This window comes from Typopeltis vanoorti, chromosome 13, assembly GCF_054136105.1.
Source record: "Typopeltis vanoorti isolate ZY-2024b chromosome 13, IOZ_Tvanoo_1.0, whole genome shotgun sequence".
Classification (NCBI taxonomy): Eukaryota; Metazoa; Arthropoda; class Arachnida; order Uropygi; family Thelyphonidae; genus Typopeltis; species Typopeltis vanoorti.
This window is the reverse complement of record NC_143561.1, coordinates 59,061,601-59,083,522: the sequence shown is the minus strand read 5'-3', so window position 1 is coordinate 59,083,522 and position 21,922 is coordinate 59,061,601. Positions and strand designations below refer to the sequence as shown.

General features: G+C 37.5%; 1 protein-coding gene across 1 annotated transcript in view; it reads right to left on the bottom strand.

Annotated features, from left to right (window-relative positions):
- Positions 1-265: 265 nt before the first annotated feature.
- Positions 266-21,922, bottom strand: part of LOC150100200 (uncharacterized) — a 260,605-nt gene continuing 238,948 nt past the window's right edge. Inside the window, exon 10 of the mRNA XM_090403094.1 lies at positions 266-1,026. Coding sequence (XP_090259220.1) covers positions 266-1,026 — 761 coding nt within the window. The remainder of the gene's footprint in view (positions 1,027-21,922) is intronic.

The window sequence follows — 21,922 nt, the reverse complement described above, 5'->3', positions numbered from 1 at the left end:
ACTTCAGGTAGTACTGAAAGAAACACAAGAAAAAAAATTAGTGACAAACCATCATGTTGCTATTGTAACATCTGGTCATGCAAACACACTTAGTTTTAGAGAATTCTCCAAAATATTTTTTCAATAACATAACAAAATATACCAGTATTTTTGAACAAACAATAAATATATATATAATATATATATATATATAAAAATTTAACTTTAAATTTTAAGTATGCAAATCTGACCACAGAATAACAACAGTGATTATTTTATTTTTGATTTAATCTTCACATGGATCTAATGCACATATTATTGCTTTCATAACACTTGCTGCTGCCAAAGCAGCACATGCTTGCCATTCCTTCTTCTTGGTACCATCTTTATAATCAGCAATTCCACGGATAAATACATAATTTTCTTTTCTGTTTCCAAATACAGATTCTACAACTGCATCAAACTCTGTGTCAAATGCTAATACTCCATACTGTTCAGAAAATTCAAGTCTAGCTGTATCATCATTCATAAGTATTCGTCCTGCTCCTATGGCACCAAAATGAATGACTGGCATATCAGGACTTCTTGGATCAAATGAACCTTCAGGAGGTTGGGGATGTCCAACTTCAATAAGATCCTTACCACCAATAGACATGTATAGTTTATCTGTATCTGGAGGAGGCCGAGAAAAGTCCGTTTCTTGACCATTCAAAGCCTCCAGGCCACGCTGAATATAACTTTCCCATGGTCGCTCATTAGGATTCAATACACCTTGTTCCCACAATTGTTGAGCTATGCGCTGTAACTCAAATCTAGGGGGACACCAGGTTCTAATGTTGTATTTATTAGGTGACACTGAATGAACTTCATTTACATCTGGAGAATTTTGTACTTTATCACAATAAATATAAATATAATTTTTTTGTGCATCAGGGGGTGATGAAACCACAACATCCCCAGGTCTCACATGCTTGGAATAATCTGTGTAATGTGGCACTCCACCTCCAACCCCTATAAGGAATATATACTCCACACGCTGGAATGTTCCTAAAGATGCAATTAAAAATTTTTTATTATGTATAATAATCAAGTTGATAAAAAAAATATTTTATTTAAAAATAATACATGCATGCATGCATGCACACACACACACACACACACACACACACACACACACACACACACACACACACACACACACACACACACACACGTGCAACAAAAAAAAAAAAAAAAGAGAGAGAGAGAGATGTGTTAAACTGTTGTAAAACATATCAAGAATGATAAAAGTGTGCTTATTCTTCAGTTGAAAAGGCCACGAAAATGTTCCTTACATCTTGAATTAGGATCTGAACTCCAAGTTCTTTTTGCAATCAAAATGTTTGGTGTCATTCTTTGGACTCTACCACGTAGGCATCTATTACAAAAGGAATAATTTCCAATATTTATATATGTTTCATAGCATATGGAATCTTGTTTTTTGATTTCAGCCTTCTTCTCTTATTATGATACACTTCACTGCTATAAAGCATTAACTTTTTACACACTGCTTTAAGTTCTGTTAGCTTGGATGACTGAGTGGATAGTCAGCTATTCACTCTCCAACAACCATTTCATCACATGCAAGACCACTATCTCACTTACTGGAGGCCTGAAGTAGCTTGAAAAAAGTTATGTTTGCTCTCTAGAGCAGATTTCCAGATTAGTGGTTTTCTGCTAATTATCTCACCTTCCCTTTCATATCAGGCTTAGGAGTCTGTCAGAGCCAAGTAATATGATTTCAGAGAAACCTAATAGAGTAGTTAATCCTATATGCAAAGTCTCTATGATTGTCAATTGCATGTGTTCTCTCTGGCTTGTCTTGCAGGACTAAAACTGAGTTTTTGGGAAGAAAAGCCCTTGAAAAAATCCCCTTTAATCCTTCCTGCACATCAGTGTGGTAAGAGGGTGAATATGGGCAAAGCAATATGTGTCAAATAGGTATATTACTAGAAGGGTCACCCTCAGCATGAAGGCCACATCACTATGCCTAGCCAATGAAGGGGGAGGGCATCGCAAGGAAATTGAAAATTTGGAACAGAAGATAATTAAATCAGAAAGATGAGCTAATTAAAGAAAGATATGTTAAAATAGAAGCATTATCTGAAACTAAGAAGAAAGGAAAAAAAGAATGTATAAAACACAAAATTATGTAACAAAGAAATTATATCAGTTAAATATAAAAGGACATATAATAAATTTCATAGGTATATGTAGTCCTTAAGAGGAGAAACCCAAAATACATTCCACAAAGAATTACAAGAAACTCTAAATAAAACCAACAGAAATTCTCATTATAGATGGATATTTAAATGAACAAACTGGGAACTAGATAGTACCAGGAATATGCCAAAGATTTAATGAATCAGTGCAAAATAAAAATGGAATTAAATCGCTACAGTTGATGAATTGAGAATAAATAGCATATTATACCAACATGAAGAAAATCATACAATAACACAGAGAAATATCTTAGGAAACTTATTCACAATAAACTATATAATAACAAATAGAAACATTAGACCTGAAGAAATATTTGATATCCAAGTTCTAGTATCAGCTAATATAGGAACTAACTCTGCATTACTTACTGGAAAATTAAGATTCTGTATTAAAAAAAAAAAAAAAAAAAAAAAAAAAAAAGTAATACAGATTAATAAGACTAAAGAAAAAAAAGTTTTAGATAAAACTGTTACAGGAAAAAAATATTAAAACACTATATCATCAAAGAATAGAAGAGCAGTTTATTAAAAAACAAGAAAACAGAACTGAAAGAAAGCTGAGCAATCTTTAATATTTAATAAACAGTATATGAAGCCTTAGAGAGAGGGAAAACAGTTGGAAATAAAAGGAAGAGATGGACTCTTGGTACTGAGAAGAGACTAAACTGTTGGCACAAAATAACTAACAAGCTACAGGTTAAAATCATGTGAGCATAGATGCTTGTGATTGACTTTAAAGAGATGAATTTCATTGCTTGGTGTGCAACCATCATCACCCTGCTTATTGGAGGCCTGAAGTGTCTTGAAAAAGTTCCATGTTTGGTCTCTAGAGGAGGGTTTCTGGACTAGCTAAAAAAAGGAATAAAAATACAAAAAAAAAAATATATATATATATATATATATAATCAATAAAAATGTGAAAAAAAAGCCCACCCATGGCATTAATGTATCATAGGTTTACAAATAATCCTTTTTGTGGGTGGGAGCTAAATAAAGAAAAATTACAAGATAAATCTAATGGAAAAAAGTATAATGGACACAAAACTAAAGAAATGAAACTAGTAACAAAATCTTGAAAATAAAAAGAATTCTGGGATAACTATTCAAAATAGCTTGGAATATGAGTTTTATCCCACACAGAAACAAATAAAATTAATTAAAAACCAAAGAACTGAATTATGTGAATATATAAACATACCCTTAATTGAACAAAAATGATGTGAAGAACACTTTACTAAATTGTATGAAAATGAAGAAAAAATAACATTACCTGAAAGATGACGAAGACCAAGAAATAATATCACAACAAATAGAAGACAAAGAAAAACAGCCAGAACAGGCAAAATACAAAATGAGTTATTAAAATATGGAGGAAGAGAAATAGGAATTTTGTTAACTAAACTATTAAAAAAAGCGTTTTTTTTTTTCTAAAAAAAAATAACTACCAGATGAATGGAGAAAAAATACTACAGTGCCAATTTTTTTAAAAAAAGGAGATAAAACAGATAATTACAGAGGAAACGATCTATTACCACTTGAAAATCTGTGCAAAACTTACCCAAGAAATTATAAATGAATCTCTAGTATAAATGATGAACAACAAGATTAGAGATAGTTTTAGATCTGGAATATCCTGCACTGCAATATCTGCAGTGAAGCAAATAACAGAAAAATCAATAGAATTAAAACGTTTTTATGTGTTTCACAGATCTGCATAAAGCATTCAACAGTATAATATTTTAAATATAATAATGAAAAGAAAAATAAAAACACAAATAGTAAAGTTTATTCAAGAATTTGTAATAAGGTATGGCACAATATGTAGAAATTAAATTAAACTTGCTAAGAAATTATATTCTTCTTTAATCCTTTATCCAAGTAAAAACAAAGTTTGCATGTGAAGTAAACTCACAACTATTTACTTGTATATAGAGGCAGATGGCTTCACATTAATTGTCTTAGGATCCCATAATGCATAGCATACATCCTTTCAGAAGAGTATAATGCTATGCATTATGGGAAGAGTAACTATCCAGGCCAGTTTTGACCTTCATTGAGAATTTCATTGGTTCAATATCCTCAAGATTCTAAAAACTGATAAGTGACCTAAAAGGTCACTCTCTCACATAACTCCAAAACCTCTCAAAAATATCAAAAATTTAAAAATCAAAAATCTCTTAGCTCTTCCCAAAACACTGAGCAGAACCTCTGCTCTATGCAGACATAGGCAAGTCTGCTGCCACACCAAGCTTCAACTCTATACAGTAGCAGGCAAAAATCTACTATGTGACAGGTAGCTCTCCTCAGTAGCAAACAAACGTGCAAAGGCCTACCACTCTGCCAGAGAATGGGATGGTCATCCCATCATCGTTGGCATGAGCTCTGATTTGACGGTTTGTTTAAAACAATTCCAACTGATCAATTGTTTCTAATTTCTCTCTCTCTCCAGAGTACTATTTCTTTCTTGTCTCTAGTAAATGCAATTGCACTTTGTCTTGTAACATGCAAAACATCACATCCTAATCAGAAAATATAATTTCTCCCTTAACACAATCATAACATTACATTCTGTCTCGAATTCAAATTTTGTTGCTAGGACATCTCCAGTATGAACAGCAATAAGAAATAAACTTTCTCAAAAAATAAAAATACACACACACAGACATACAAGTAATAAGACTAATTTTGCTGTCGCAAAACCACTCATCACAATATTAATTTCTGTGGAATAAAGAAATGTTGCTGTCTCTATTAAAAAAGAGGTTGATAGATGGCGTATACGGGCTGATGTGCCAGAGTGTCACGTGATTAAACGCAAGCTTGTTTCGGTGCACCTACGAGCCGTGACCAGTCGTCGAAATGGAAGCGTCCTTGGAACAGCATTATGCGATTAAATTTTGTGTGCGTTTGCAAAAATCGGCATCGGACACTTTTAACATGATACGCGAAGATTTCCACGATGAAGCAATGTCGAGGGCAAGTGTTTTTCGCTGGCATAAAACTTTTAAGGAAGGAAGGCAAAATGTGGAAGATCTTGAACGTGAGGGAAGACCTTCAACGTCCATTACAGAGACAATGATCAACACAGCAGCGATTATCATCAAGGAGGATCGCAGAATTATAGTACGCCAGCTGCATGTTGTCCTGAATATTTCTGTGGGGAGTGTTCACTCAATCATGGTTGAACATTTGGGACTGAAACGTGTTTGTGCCCGATGGATTCCCAAACTCTTGACACCAGAGCAAATGCAGCATCGAGTGGATGTGTGCACAGAATGGAAAGAAAGACTGGAACAAGAAGGCGACAACTTCTTAAAACGCATCATTACAGCAGATGAAGCTTGGTTGTATCATTATGACCCTACAATGAAACAACAAAGCAGTGAATGGAAGCATCCATCTTCGTCTACCCCCAAGAAAGCAAAAACTGTAAAATCGGCTGGAACCCGGGAATACTGTAAATGGCTCATACTATGCAGATGTTTTACGAACAATGGTACAGCACATCAAAAGGAAGCGTCCATTGCTGAAGAATGGCTTCTTATTGCACCACGATAATGCAAGGCCACATATTGCTGGTTGTGTAGCGGAAGTTTTGCAGAAGAACAACATAGATATCCTACCACACCCTCCATACAGTCCTGATCTCGCACCGTGCAATTTCTGGCTGTTTCCTCAGCTCAAGAAACCACTAAGAGGCCGCCATTTCGAAAGCAAAAGCATGTGTAAAAGCTACGGAGGCGGTTTTGAAAGAACTCTCAAAAAACGGACTTTCACATGTGTTTAAGAAGTGGACGCAACGTTAGGACAAATGCATCGCGTCTCACAGTAGTTACTTCGAAAAAGACCATGTAAATGATGACGATTAAAGGTAATCTGTTTTCTGTATAAATATAGTCTTATAACTTTAAACAACTTTAAATCTTACAAAATGATCTTGTTAACAAATATTTAACCATTCATTTAGTGGAGATGAAAGCGAGTGAATTTATTATTAATGTATTATTATTATATTACTCGATATGAGGGGGAAATAATGTATCCAATTACATCTTAAAATCAATTTTTCAAATTTTATGTGAACTACAATAATTTAATTTAAGCATTTGAACTCAAGTCTTTTCAATGATAAAGTACTTTTCATTCTTCCAAATGAGAAACTGAGTTAAAATATTTAGAAGAGCCTCTGTAGCTGTCAGTATAGATGAAGTGATTTGGTTAGAAAGACTTAGGTTCTAATCCCATCTAGGATGTGAAGAACGTTTACCAGGGCTTTTCATCTGAAGATGAGTTAGGTGGTCTCAAAGAAGTTGCAGTGTTTTTTTCTCCTGGAAACTCAGGTTTTTTATCACACAAAAAACAAGCAAACCAACCAAATGAACACATGCAATTTTACAGATGTAGCACATCATGCAGATAGAATTAATCGCCCTGTTTCTGGTTTCCAGTTGCCAAATTACTTGGCTATGAAAGAGCTTTGAGCCTAACAAGAAAAGAGAAGATGGGATGGAAAAATAATTTTATTTTTGAAAATTAATTATTAAAACATAACATGTGGCATATCTGAATGATGAGCATCAGATACTTGACAAATGGCTGGCTGTCAACCAACTCATCACCAACAACAGTTAAAAGGCTTAAAAATGACTGAATAAGCTGACTTAGATCCAAAACATGGGTGAAAAAGAGGTAACTATTAGCACCTGTTTTTTATGCATGCACTTACATTAACAGCTAAGATAAAATCTAGAAAAGAAAAAATAGCCCATGTTACATTAACGTTTTTTTTTTTTTTTTTCTTGAGAAATTAAAATTAAAAAAAAAAAGCTCAGACAAGCAATTATTCAAGTTAACTTTTTGTGGTACTGACTCTCAAGAACAAACCGTGGCATGATAGTGACTACTGTAGTAATGTATAATTTTGACATATAATTAATGATATTTTTGATAATTACTGGTTGCAGTATCCTTGTATGACCGTGAGATTGAGCATGTTTTTTTTTTTGGATATATTTATACCACGTGCACTATATAACTCTTTTAGGTGGGAGATGAATGTCATTGCCCAGTGTGAGACCACCACTCCACTTATTGGAGGCCTGAAGTGGCTTGAAAAAAATTCCATGTTTGATCTCTGGAATAGTTTCCAGACTACACACACACAGGTAATTCTCACTTTACGGATTTTTCTGGATCAGAATTTTTATTTTAAATTATGCACAGTGAAGACGATTAGGGGTGTGTACAGGGAATCACGCAGTATGTAATGACGTAATGATCAGTTAGAACAAGCCTTGGTGAACGAGTGTTTTATTCCTAGTTTTCTTCAATTACACCTGATTTTTTATTTTGTTTTCTTTTTAACTATAACTCTTTCACCTTTCCAACAATGTCAAAAAGAAGCAACAGTGCTAAACCCGAATGAGCAAAATGAGAGAAAATGAGCAAAAGAAACAAAGAAAAGCAATCACATTAGAGAAAAAAAAAGTTCTGGAAAAAACCATCAAAGGAGTATGACATAAACTTTGTCCTCAGTTTAATGATAATTTTCAAGGCTTTGAAGACCCAACAAAGATTGTGAATTCTGAAGCTCAAGCGATCTTAGGTATGGCTAACCAGTTGCAAATGGAAATTTCAGAAGGTGATGCTAATGATAATCTTCAATCTCACACTATGGAACTCTCATCATGAGCTCCTTGAATTAGAGGAACAAGAAAGAAACAAAGAAAAAAAAGACAAAGAAGATAACGAATATGAAGATCCAACTCGGTTTTTCACTTTAAAAGGCCTAGAAGAAGCATTTAAACTTCTCAAAAAAATTCAAGCAATCTTTCAATCACAAGATTCAGACTTTGAATGATTTAGTAAATTTTCCTGCGAAATGAATAATGTTTCTGCTTGCTATTGAGCTATTTTAAACAGAAAGAAGCAAAACAAAGCAGATGACACTTGAGGCTTTTCTTTGAAAAAAAAAGATACATCGGAGCCTCCTAATATATCTCCTACTACCTCGACGGCTGCTGATTCACCCGGTGATATAGAAATGAGCTAATTTTTTTTTCAAAGAATCTTTTTTAATTTAAAATTTTTGTTTTTTTTAAATAAGTAAATCTTTGACTAGTAAACTATTTTCTTATCATTTAATATTCATTTTATATATTCCTTCTTATGAACATAACCCTCGCTTATAGGCAAATAAACTCCCGCTTTACAAATGGTCACCAGGAACCAGTTAATTCATAAAGGAGAGAACTATCTGTATGTGTGTGTATGTGTGTGTGTGTGTGTGTGTGTGTATCCATTCTATATATATAAAAAGCTAAGCCAAAATTTGAAATGTTTTTATGTCATGTTTTTTGCTTTGAAACATCCAACAACGTGTTTGCCTTCATGAGACAACAATTTGTTAAGCCTAAGGCTTAAAGATAAGCCGAAATTTGAAAAGAAATTTGTCATGTTTATGTCACGTCCTTATTGTTTTGAAACGTCCAACAATGTCTTCATGAGACAACAATTTTATCGTTTCAGGATTACAACAATCAAACTCATTGTCGACAGGGCCGGATTTAGACTTGCTGAGGCCTTAAACTATACAAAAACCCAGAGGGCCCCTACTGTTTTAAATTACATCAGTTGGTCTTTTTGTTTTTTTATTTGAGGTCCCGGCAGATTGCGAGGCCCTAAGCTGTAGCTATTTAGCTTATACGTAAATCCGGTACTGATTGTCAACCATTAGAATAGTACGTGTTAGTATTTATTACTGAAATTAATTCATAAAGGAGGGAACTATCTGTATGTGTGTGTGTGTGTGTGTATATATATATATATCCATTCTATATATATGAAAAGCTAAGCCGAAATTTGAAATGTTTTTATGTCATGTTTTTTGTTTTGAAACGTCCAACAATGTGTTTGCCTTCATGAGACAACAATTTGTCTATAACATAATGCGCATGTCATGACTGATTATATAGTAAATATTTTATTTTCAGTTTGTGATGTTGAATAATTAAAGTGAGGTTTGTAAAGAACCGGCCTAACAGTCCGGAACTCAGGGGGTTGGGCGCCGTAGGTGCCAGAGCCCCCTAGTGTGTGTGTGTGTGTGTGTGTGTGTGTGTGTATATATATACACACACACACAGGGTGGTTCAAAATTCCATGTACAAACTTTGAAGGGAGGTAGAGAACATCAAAATCAACCATATTCACATCGGAAAACATGACCAGAAACGCTGCCACCGGAAGGTACTAACAGGGACACAAAGATACAGAAAGATACAAGGCAGTAAGTAGTGTAAAAAACTTTATTAGGCATAACTGAACAGTTCAATAGTAGCTGGATACATAATATGGTTTCACATCACGTGCTCAAAGTTATGACCATTAGCAGTGATGCAAACCTGACACCGACGATGCATTGATTGCCGTACATTTTCAAAAATAACTGGAATTTCCTGGATATTAGGAGCAGCGATGCCGATTCTTGACCCAAGGTCCATGTCAGAGGCAACAGGCGTTTCATACATCATGGCTTTAAGGGTCCCCCCCCCCCATAGAAAGAAATCAATGCTCGATAAATCAGGTGAGCATGGGGCCATGCGACGGTTCCACCACGTCCAATCCATCAAGCCCCAAAGGACCTGTCCAAATACTGAAGGCACAGAAATGCCAAAATGGGATGGAACCCTGTCGTGTTGGAACCACATCTGCCGATAGCACAGTCATTGGAGCATTATTCAGTAAATCCAGCAGAACTTTTTCAGAAAGGTCAGATACTTCTGGGAGTCCAGTCGGGGTGGTGACAGGTATGAGCCAACTAAACACTCAGCGACGATACCTGCCCATACATTAATGGCGAAGCATTGTTGTGCAGTGTGTGGGTTCTCATGGTCCCATACATGAGCTTTGTGGTGATTGAAGATCCCTTCGTGGGTAAATGAAGCTTCATCTGTGAACAAAACACAAATTCTGATGCAAATGCACAAACATTTTGGTGATGCAGTACACGTCTGTTTGGGTACCTTTCGCAATACATTCCTACAGTGGCCTGTCCATTACTGTCAGCTAACCCGTAAACAAGGTGCATGGCTGCCATCTCAGCGTTCGTAAAATGACGCATGTTCTTCGTACGACGTTGAAAGCTTGAATGAAGAAGCCTCAATTGCTCACCTGGCGCGCTTGCAAACAGCACCACCTATCACTTTCGGGTGGCATTTCCAGTCATGCTTTCCTATGTCAATATGGTTGATTTTGATGTTCCCCCACCCCCTCAAAGTTTGTATGTGGAATTTTGAACCACCATGTGTATGTGTGTATGTATATATATAAAACTGATAAAAATAGAAAAAAAATTTCCCTAGCCCATGGCACAAAATGTACTATAGGTTTACCTTTCATGGGTGGGTGCAACACTTAAAAAAAAAAAAAAATTATACACACACACATACAGGGTGTTCGGGATAAATTTGACAGTTTCGTAAGGAAAAAGAAAATCTTCTTTGTATCTATTAAATTTAATGAATTGACAAAAAAACATTACAGGCAGAGTTAATTACAATACTATCAACAAGATTTACTCAAAATAACCACCATTAGCATCGATCACAGCTTCAATTCTGCTTCGGAACCTCGAACAAGCTGATGCTACAGTCTCCCTGGGAAGGGCCGCAAAAACTGTTTTAATTTTATCCATTAACTGGGCTTTTGTATTACTGGAAGTGCGATTGGTGTCTTTTTCAACTGCGCCCCATACAAAATAATCCATGGGGTTAAGGTCTGGGGAGTTTGGAGGCCAAACATTTGGACTGGTGAAGTCGTAGAAATTTTCAGACAACCATTTTTGACTTTTCCCAGAGGTGTGGCAAGGGGCCGAATCCTGCTGCCATACATACGGCCTACCATTGGCTACCCTTGTTATCCAGGGCTTGACTACAGTTAGCAACTCCACGAACAAAGCCCGAATTCCAATGCCAGGGTTCTTCAACACCTGTTCCTGCAGATTTGCGAGGAATTCTGCTGTACGAACGCAATCAGATCGTCTGCTAGGGATCTTTCTTCTTGCTACATCCTCGTAGTCACCATTGCAAGTCTCTAGTTCATGCCTGATTGTTTTTACTGTATTCAGGGAGCATTGGGCAGCAGTCGTAATATCCTTATTTTGATGGCAGGCACGAATCATCATGATACAAGTTATTCTCTTCCATGATTCAGGTGGGTTCCAGCTATCCATCCTTTCTGACATCTTGTATATGAACGAAGAAGGGTCCAAACTTTTAAATGAAGAGAAGTGTGTGTTAATACATGTAACTTACGGAAAAATATAATTAATTATAAATATGTCAAATTTATCCCAAACACCCTGTATATATATAATTTTTTTTACTGCAATATATATATACAGGGTGATTCAGAACTCTTGGGCCAAACTTTAAGGGGTGATAGAACACAGCTAAATAAGCACTTTTCGTCATACAATGCATGGTCCAAACTCAAGCGGTAAAGTGCTAGAGGGCGCTGTCCAGTGAACACTTATAAGTGCTGGTTTTTGCGGTCATCTTTATTTCTAATGTGGAGTGCAAAAAGGATGGATTCTTTCACAAATCAGGAGAAGGCATGCGTTTTATTTACGGTGCAAAATGGGCTCCTTTGTCAGCGGTATGCAGGATACAGGGCATGCAAGGAGTGTGAGGATGCCACGTGTTACAGAGGAAATTCTACCTAGGGTTGCAGATCATCCCGAATGTAGCACGCGAGCAATTTCATATGCTGAATGCGTGCCCCAATTGACGGTGTGGCAAGTTCTACGAGATGAACGATTACACTCCTACCATGTACAGAGGGTGCACGCCTTGACACCTGCAGATTACTGGCCTTGTGTGGATTTTGCACAGTGGTTCCTGCAGCAGACTGCAGTGCAGTTGGACTTTGATGCACGTCTTATTCACTGACAAATGCATCTTTGCATTTTTTAATACCCACAATTATCATGTGTGGGCAAGCAGAAATCTGCATGCCACACGTCCACATTCGTACCAGTGACGTTTCGCCATAAATGTTTGGGCTGGAATCCTACATGACCATTTGATTGGCCCATACTTTCTGCTAGCACGACTGAATGGGAGAACGTACCTCGTATTTTTACAAGAGGTCTTGTCAGAATTACTGAACCCTGTTCCAGCAAACATCCAAACACGTATGTGGTTCCAACACGACGAAGCGCCACCCCATTTCAGTGTGGATGTGCAGAATGCCTTGGATGCAACACTTCCAGGATGATGGATTGGTCGTGGTGGTCCCATCGTTTGGCTGCCACGACCACCCGATCTCTCATGTCTGGACTTTTTCCTATGGGCCATATGAAAAGCCTGATCTACGATAGCCCCATCGATTCGAATGAGGACCTTATTGCCAGGATTTCTATTGCCGTTGCTACTGTACGAGAAATGTCTGGTGTTTTCACCAATGTACGCCAATCACTACGTCGAAAGTGTGAAGGCTACATTAATGTTGGTCGCTCTTTTGAGCAGTTTCTTTTGTTCAATAAAATTCTTTAATTTATGTTCTGTAATTTCTGCAATTGTTTCAAATCTCCTCTGTCATTCTTGTGTTTATTCATTTCCTGAAACAGTAGTTGCTAACTCCTAGTGCTTGTTTAGGTGTGTTCTATCACCCCTTAAAGTTTGGCCCAAGAGTTCTGAATCACCCTGTATATATTGCAGTATATACATAAATATATAAAATAACACTATTTATATATATAAATAGTGTTATTCATAGAGCTGATGAGAATGAGAACAATGGCAACCAAGAAATCATCGTTCAGGGATTTGACATGGGGGATTTTGTAAAATGTAGTAGTGTGTGTGTGTGTGCACATGCACATATGCTATATACTTGTGACAGATAGAAAATGTTTTGTGGTATGAGAGTGGGTTGTAAATGCTTCATGAGACAGAAATGGAAGACTCATCAGAAGTGGGTAAATGAAGTAACAGAAGTTGATATTGAAAAACTGTGAAAGTGTTGCAGCGAATGACATTTTGAGTTTAAATGATAGTGAAAGAAATGTGAAAAAGTATAAACGAGGTGACTGATTAAATGTAGCAGTAAGATAGCAAATGCAAAAGTCAAACCAATGTACTGTAAGAGAGCGAGGATGAATATGCGACTGACCTAGTAGAGATAGCAAAGAGAAGTGAGAAAGTAATTTGGGATGTGAAAATAGAGTTGGTGAAGATGAGAGACGAGAGATGAAGCACGAGCAGAATGAAATGAGAATAACAGGCATGTATGGAAGAGACAGGAAGGCTGAGTACAAGATAGCAGTGTGAAAGAGATGTTTAATGATTCAAGAGTGGTCATGTATGGAGATTCAATTATTAGAGGCATGGTTAACGAAAAGGTGCATAAGGTTTGCTTTCCAGGGATAGATTGAGCAGAGTGATTGAAGCACCAGATAAGAGAAAGAAGCAAACAAAAGAATTGGTAGTTTGTACAAATGATTTGGATTGCAACAAGGACTGATATCAGTAGGTTGCTACACATTCAATTTCTTTCACTTCACATAGCTTGGCTGGCATCTCATTTATAATTCTTGCTCAGCATCAACTTATGCTGACTACCTTTCTGTGGTAAAGAAAGGTAGTCAGCATAAGTTGATGCTGAGCAAGAATTATAAATGAGATGCCAGCCAAGCTATGTGAAGAGAAAGGAATTGGATGTGTGGGACGAATTTAAGGGATAGATGGAACTGTGTAAAAGAGATGGGCTACATTTAAATGGATTTGGTGTGAGTCAGCCTGAGTTGCAGGAGGGGGAGAGAGAGAGAGAGAGTAATGAATGAAGTGAATGGAAGACCTGAGGAAGCAAGAGGTAGTATAGGTGACATGGAAGAGTAGAGTAGGAAACAGGGAGACATTGTGTGAGAAGAATGGATGATGGATACAGGAGCATGTGTGTGTGTGTGTGCACAAGAAAGGATTGGAATTAGCAGGGATGTAGGGAAAACAAACAGGTCTGAGGAGAGGTGTAAAATCAGGGAAGACAGAGAAGAGTGACCAAAGGGGATGGAGATGTTATATCAGAGTGGGATTGATTAGCCTTGTTATAGACACACAAATAAGCTAGTTTGTTTGTTGTATGCTTACAAATGCCAGCAGTATTAGAAATAAAGGAAATTAAATCATAGCATTTATAGATTATATTTGCTCCAAAAATTATTATAAGTGAAACATGGTTAGATGAGGATGACGTTTTGACAGGCATAGAGATAGACAGATATGTTTTTTGTGAGGATAAGCAGGTCAGATCCTCCTTTTATCTTCACCTTAGATGGGGATAAATCCTCCTGTGCTTGATGATAGCACAGGAGGATTTATCCCCATCTAAGGTGGAGATAAAAGGCGCAAACAGTGGCAGTTTTGAAGCAGTATGGTGTGAGGTGGAGATGAACAGAATGAAATATCTAGTTGGGTGTTGCTATAGACCTCGTAATATGGAGGACAATGAGAAGGAAATGTATAGGCAAATCAGTCTAGCTAATAAGACAAGGATGATCATTATGAATGATTTCAATTATGGTAATATAGACTGGAATGAAGAGACAGCAATTGGGAGCAAAGAGAATGAATTTCTTGAATTTTTTTAGGGAAATTAGGTAGTTGTAACAGAGGGTACAAAGGAATGAAGGTCTTGGATTTGATTATCTCATCAGAGGACATTATTGTAAATGAGGTGTTAAATCTCACTCAAGTTGGTAAAAGTAACCATGAAGTGATTCCTTGGGAAAATGGCCAGCATTCTGTAACAAAGGGATACATGTGGAACTATAAGGGTGGTGATTATGACAAGCTTAGGAGACAGCTTTCAGCTATATCATGGAATGAGGAATTGAAAGGAAAGGAGATCAATGGTGCTTGGGACCTGTTCAGAAACTGACTGGCAGAGGCAATGCCTGAATGCATTCCAAAGGTCAAATAAGGTGGGTATGAAATGGATGAATGAAGATAGGAAGCATGCAATTTGGAAGAAAAAGGCATTATGGAGGTAGCATAAGATGAGTGGTAGCAATAGTCAGTTGCACAAGGAATACAAAGTGCAAGAGAGGTAACTCACTCAGTAAGGGCAGCAATAGTGCAGTATGATCAGCAGTTAGCTAATGAGGCCAAAAAAAATCCTAATTTTTTTTGATATGTGGCTAGTAAAGGGAAGAAGGATACTGGTTTGAGAGAATGGTAGAATGATAACCAATGAGAAGGATATAGTAGAGATGGTAAATGAGCAATTCATAAAAGGTACTTCATCCTTGTGAAAGTAACATCATGAGAACTTGAGAGCAGCAGGGAGGAGGAGGTATATGAGGAATTGACTAAACTTTATGTCAATTAAGGCTGTAGGACTTGATGGTATATTACAGCATGTATTGTGGGAATATTATGGGGAAGTTAACAATAGCCTTTACTTACCTTTTTAACACAAGTCTTAGATTAGAGCAAGTTCCAAAAGAGTGGAAAGAAGACAAAATTGTTACTATAACAAGGTGACAGGTGCATCAGACAAAGGAGATGCATACACAGTGGTATATTTAGATTTTGCTAAAGCCTTTGATAGATTGCCACATGACAAGCTGATAATTAAACTGAAAGCTGGGATTGGATAGTAGATTGTGCACTGGATTAGAGATTGGCTATCTTATAATTCGTGTGTAGAGGCTTAAGTGCTGTGAGGACATCATGTTGGAGGCTTAATGGATTTTTTACAACACACTCGAAAAGAATTAAAATAGAATTTAATACTTCCTATATTTCGTCCTAGTCACTAGGACATCTATGGGGATTACAAAAACAATTAATGTAACATGCACACTCAAATCTTACAATACTAAGCCCAACCACGTGGGTGACACTAAAGTCCTATCTAGGTGGAGCGCCCTCTAAGGGCAGTAGTAGGTGGCCTGGAATGTAAGGTGGGACCTCTGGTGATGAGTGTTTCCCAAATCTTTGGAAACTTAATGCAACCGTATTTATTAAGATTTGGTTGGTTTCTGAGAGCTGCTGCTGCTTCTAAGAAAAGTCTCTCTTTCTTGAATTTGCTGTGATGGAGCATGGTGGTTTTCTTCCATGATACTCTGTGGGTGGTGTCCAAAACATGGTCAGCCAAGCCTGAATGGCCATAGTTGTGTTTACAGATGTAGGACTTGTGTTCCTCCAGGCAGATGGATGCTGATCTGCCTGTCTGTCCAAAGTACGCCAGCTTACAGGAACAGGGTACTTTGTAAACTCCAGGCAGTGAGGGAGGAGGGAGCTGATCTTTTGTAGAACGGATAAGGGTAGCAAGTTTGCACTAGGGCTTATATGCTGTGTGTAGGTTGTACTTTTTTAGTATCTTGGCTATTTTTTCAGATGTGCCATGGATGTAGGGTATGGTGATGGCATTTTTAAAATCTTGTTGACGAGAAGGACGGGGAATGAGGGAGGAAATTATTATTTTTTTGATACTGTGTTCGCTGTAGCCATTGGGGAGGAAAGTGTTGTGTATGTGGTTAAGCTCAGTAGTAAGGGTGGTTCCACTGGAACAAAGATTGTGGGCTCTCTTGGTAAGAGTTTTGATGATGCCATTGTTGTGAGGGGTGGTGGTGGGAAAGTTTGCGAATGTATCTGCCTGTGTGTGTGTGGGTTTTCTGTATACAGTAAAGGCAAGTGTATCATTAGGCAGGCGTGTGACTAGCGGGATGTAGGTAGCGCGAGCACGATATAAGTCCTAGAACATTATCCTCCGCGATCGCATTACCTACATCCCGCTAGAACACGACCCCACAAAAACACAAGTTAAGAAATTAAAAATCTTAACTTGTGTTTTTGTTAAACCTTTCCACTCCCATTCCTCCCCGTATATACGGTTTACCAAAAATCCACAAACCCAATTCCCCACTCAGGCCTATAGTAGATGCCACCAATGCACCTTGCTACAGACTGTCTAAACAGCTGGCCAACTCTCTGACCCCCCTCACTGGAAGGTCCACTTCCTATATAAAAAACTCGACCCACTTTAAAGCCCTCACAGAAAATTTAACCTTGAATAATGCAGACATATTGGTAAGCTTTGATATTTCCTCTTTGTTTACCAATATTCCCTTAACTGACACCTTATCTCTCTTAAAAACGTTTTTCCCTCTGACATCTTAGATCTCTTTTCCTTTGCCATTAACTCTGGGTATTTCTCTTGGAAGAACAAAATCTACAAGCAGATAGAGGGAACCACCATGGGTTCCCCCCCTCTCACCCCCCCTGCCAATTTCCATATGGAAGATTTCGAAAAATGAGCGCCATAGACTCAGCCCCACTCAAACCTTCTATCTGGCTAAGATATGTAGATGATGTGTTCTCTATTTGGCCTCATGGCCCAGACACGTTAGACTCCTTCCTCAGTCATCTCAATAGCCTACATCCAAGAATCCAGTTTACTATGGAAAAGGAAAAGAACAATTGTTTACCCTTCCTAGACGCCTTAGTCACATGCCTGCCTAATGATACACTTGCCTTCACTGTATACAGAAAACCCACACACACACAGGCAGATACATTCGCAAACTTTCCCACCACCACCCCTCACAACAATGGCATCATCAAAACTCTTACCAAGAGAGCCCACAATCTTTGTTCCAGTGGAACCACCCTTACTACTGAGCTTAACCACATACACAACACTTTCCTCTCCAATGGTTACAGCGAACACAGTATCAAAAAAATAATCAGTTCCTCCCCCATTCCCCGTCCCTCTCGTCAACAAGATTTTAAAAATGCCATCACCATACCCTACATCTGTGGCACATCTGAAAAAATAGCCAAGATACTAAAAAAGTACAACCTACACACAGCATATAAGCCCTAGCGCAAACTTGCTACCCTTATCCGTTCTACAAAAGATCAGCTCCCTCCTCTCTCACTGCCTGGAGTTTACAAAGTACCCTGTTCCTGTAAGCTGGCGTACTTTGGACAGACAGGCAGATCAGCATCCATCTGCCTGGAGGAACACAAGTCTTACATCTGTAAACACAACTATGGCCATTCAGGCTTGGCTGACCATGTTTTGGACACCACCCACAGAGTATCATGGAAGAAACCACAATGCTCCATCACAGCAAATTCAAGAAAGAGAGACTTTTCTTAGAAGCAGCAGCAGCTCTCAGAAACCAACCAAATCTTAATAAATACGGTTGCATTAAGCTTCTGAAGATTTGGGAAAGACTCATCACCAGAGGTCCCACCTTACATTCCAGGCCACCTACTACTGCCCTTAGAGGGCGCTCCACCTAGATAGGACTTTAGTGTCACCCACGTGGTTGGGCTTAGTATTGTAAGATTTGAGTGTGCATGTTACATTAATTGTTTTTGTAATCCTCGTAGATGTCCTAGTGACTAGGACGAAATATAGGAAGTATTAAATTCTATTTTAATTCTTTTTGAGTGTTGTAAAAAAATCCATTAAGCCTCCAACATGATGGCTATCTTATAGATATGAGCAAGCTGTGTATGGGAGGAGCAATATCTATGAATAGGAAAGTTGTTAATGGTGTGCCCAAAGGCTCTATTTTGGGGCCACTGATGTTTAATTTGCATGTAAATGATATTGGGAAGGGCTCGAATGGTAATGTACAGCTGTTTGCAGATGCAAAGTTGGTTAGAACTATGAGGAACACACTGTGTGGCAGTCTTGCACAGACTTTCTGAATGCAGAGTATAAGATTGGTGGGGATATCTTAGAGGAGGTGGAGGAGATGAGGGATCTAGGGTGTTGGTGGATAAGGACCTGAAATTTCTGGGACATTCTGCTAAAATTGTGAGGACAACACAGTGCATTATGGCAATGATGTGGAGAACAATGACATGTAGAATTAAGGATGTTATGATTCCATTGTATATGGCTTTGATCAGACCACATATGGAGCACAGATTTGGTCACCGGGTTTTCAAAAGGATGAAGAGGTGTCGGAAAGGCTTCATTGACCATTGATTAAAGTAGTTTCTGGTCTCTGGAATATTAAGTATGAAGACAGATTGAGGGAATGAAAATTGGAAAGTCTAGTGAATAGAATGATGGGGAACATGATTGAGACATAAATTGAATGGGTTGAGATTGGGGGGAACAAGAGGTCTTCCCTAGAAGCTGTATAAAGTGGGTGTGAGAAGGGGGATGAGGAGCAGGTTTTTTTGCATGAAGAGTGGTGAGTGGTTGGAATGCACTACCTGGAAGTGTGGAGACATTGTGCATTCAAGATGGTATGATGAGCAGTGTGTGATGGAGAACCTCCTAAGATGAATTGTTGACTCCATAGAAGTGTCTGGTAATAATAATAAAATCATATGTATTAAGCTTCTGATATTTCAAATTGGCTTCTTCAGAGCAAAAAAACACTTGTCACAGAACATGCAAGGAACTAATCTGAAATTAATGGCCAAAAGAATGAACACCATTACCTGTAGGGTTGAATTTAAGGTAACTTGCAGCCAATGGGCTGATAGTGGTTTTAAAATAACCACATCCCAAATTTTGAGTAAATTAATGCAGCAATATTTGTTGAGGTTTGGGGGAGGGAAGCTCTATTGCCAATTTCAATAAGTCTTTAAGACTTGTAACATCTATGTTGCACTGTAGTTTTCTTCCACTTCTTCCTATGTGAGAGGCAGGGTCCAACGCTGTGATCTGTTAGTCCTGATTTCTCATAATGATGGTAGCATATATCTATATATTTATGTTCTTTGTGGTAAATCTTAGGTTATCTGTCCAGTCAATAGTTAGGATAACTTGCAGACATAAGGCACTTTATGCACTCCTGGATTTGCCAAAGAATAGTTTGTTCTTAGAAAGCACAAGGATTGCTAGCCCAAGTGTCCATATATTCACCTCCTATTGGTCCATTTTGATAAGGTTTCACTTATCAAAATTTCAGTGATGCAAAATTTATAAAAATCAAGCGGTTATTAAATCCACCTATAAGGTCCGGCTAGAGCATCTCGTAAATGCCGGCGAGTGTATTCCCATAAGCTCTCTGGTCAAATTTCATACAAAACTTTCATAGTTTCTGTATTCGGCTTTGAAATAATGTTGGATTTAATATCCACTTGATTTTTATAAATTTTGCATCGCTCAACTGAAGCCTTTTGGCTCTTTATTTTAGTAAATACTTTTATGCACCGACTGAGAGTTCGCTTACAAAAAATATACCTCTCTGATGTTTCAAGTTCCTTAGTATTGAACGAGAGTTTTTGCTCTCTTAAGGTTTATGTCTGGTCTCTGACGAAAACCAACCAGTTTGAAAAACAGCTGTCAGGTCAGCGAAACCTTATCAAAATGAACCAATAGGAGGCAAATATATCGACGCTTGGACTAGCGATAATTTCTACCTATAAGGTCCGGCTAGGGCAACTCATAAATGCCGACGAGCATATTCTGAGTAAGATATCTGGTCAAATTTCATACGAAATTTTCATAGTTTCTGTATTCGGCTTTGAAATAATGCTGGATTTAATATCCACTTGATTTTTATAAATAACGATTGCTAGTTTGATGTATGGTTGAAAAGTAGAATACATTTATTTAGCACTTTATATATCATTTCAGTTGTTCATCCCCTACATATTGGTAATGAAGGATGGAGGGGAAAATGTATGGTATCTTAAGACTATTACACTTTTTTATAAAATCTTTATCAAGTAGCTTTATTTTTATCCTCCTACATGTTTCGCTCTGTTTCTATTGGCATCCTCAGGGAATACAAATCAGTAAGCACAAAATGAAGGTTACAGATGACATCTTTATCATTTGGGATCATACAAAAGAAGAACTAATGAATTACCTCAACCAAATCAATAGTTTCCACATTACCATCAAATTCACATTAGAAATGGAAAAAGATAAAAAACTGCCATTCCTTGACATTTTAATAAAGAAACAATCCAATAATAGTATCAACCTATCTGTATACAGAAAACCTACAAATACTGGACGTTACCTCCATTTCAACTCAGCTCATCACATAGCTCAGAAACTTAGCATTATCCATAGTCTCAAGAAAAGAGCTATACAGTATATGACAGACAAGGATGACCTACTAACGGAATTAACTACAATATCCAGAGAACTTTCTTTAAATGGTTACCCTAAAAGACTCTATAACAAGATTCTATTTACTGATATGCTACATCGACAACGTGATGACGTCCAATACATCAGTACAATTACAATTCCTTTTGTCAACAACCTTTCCAAAAAATTAGCTAACCTTTTAAAACCATACAAGATCAGAGTGGCATTCAAACCAATCAATACTATTCGGAAATTTTTAAGATCACCGAAAGATCCTCACCCATTCTACAAATACTCTGGAGTATATAATATTCCTTGCTCATGTGGTATTAGTTACGTAGGTCAGACATCTAGAAGCTTCGAAACGAGAAAGAAAGAACACATAGGATATGTCAGAAATAACAGACAAGACATTTCAGGCCTTTCATGCCACTTTGCCTCTACTAACCATCACATTGAGTGGGATAAGAGCCTTATGCCATACATAGAAGATAACTACCATTCAAGAACCTTTAAAGAAGCAGCTACAGTCGTCCGTAAAACTGAAAACCTAAACAAGAATCAAGGTCTAATTTTACCAGAAATTTGGAAAACTTTTA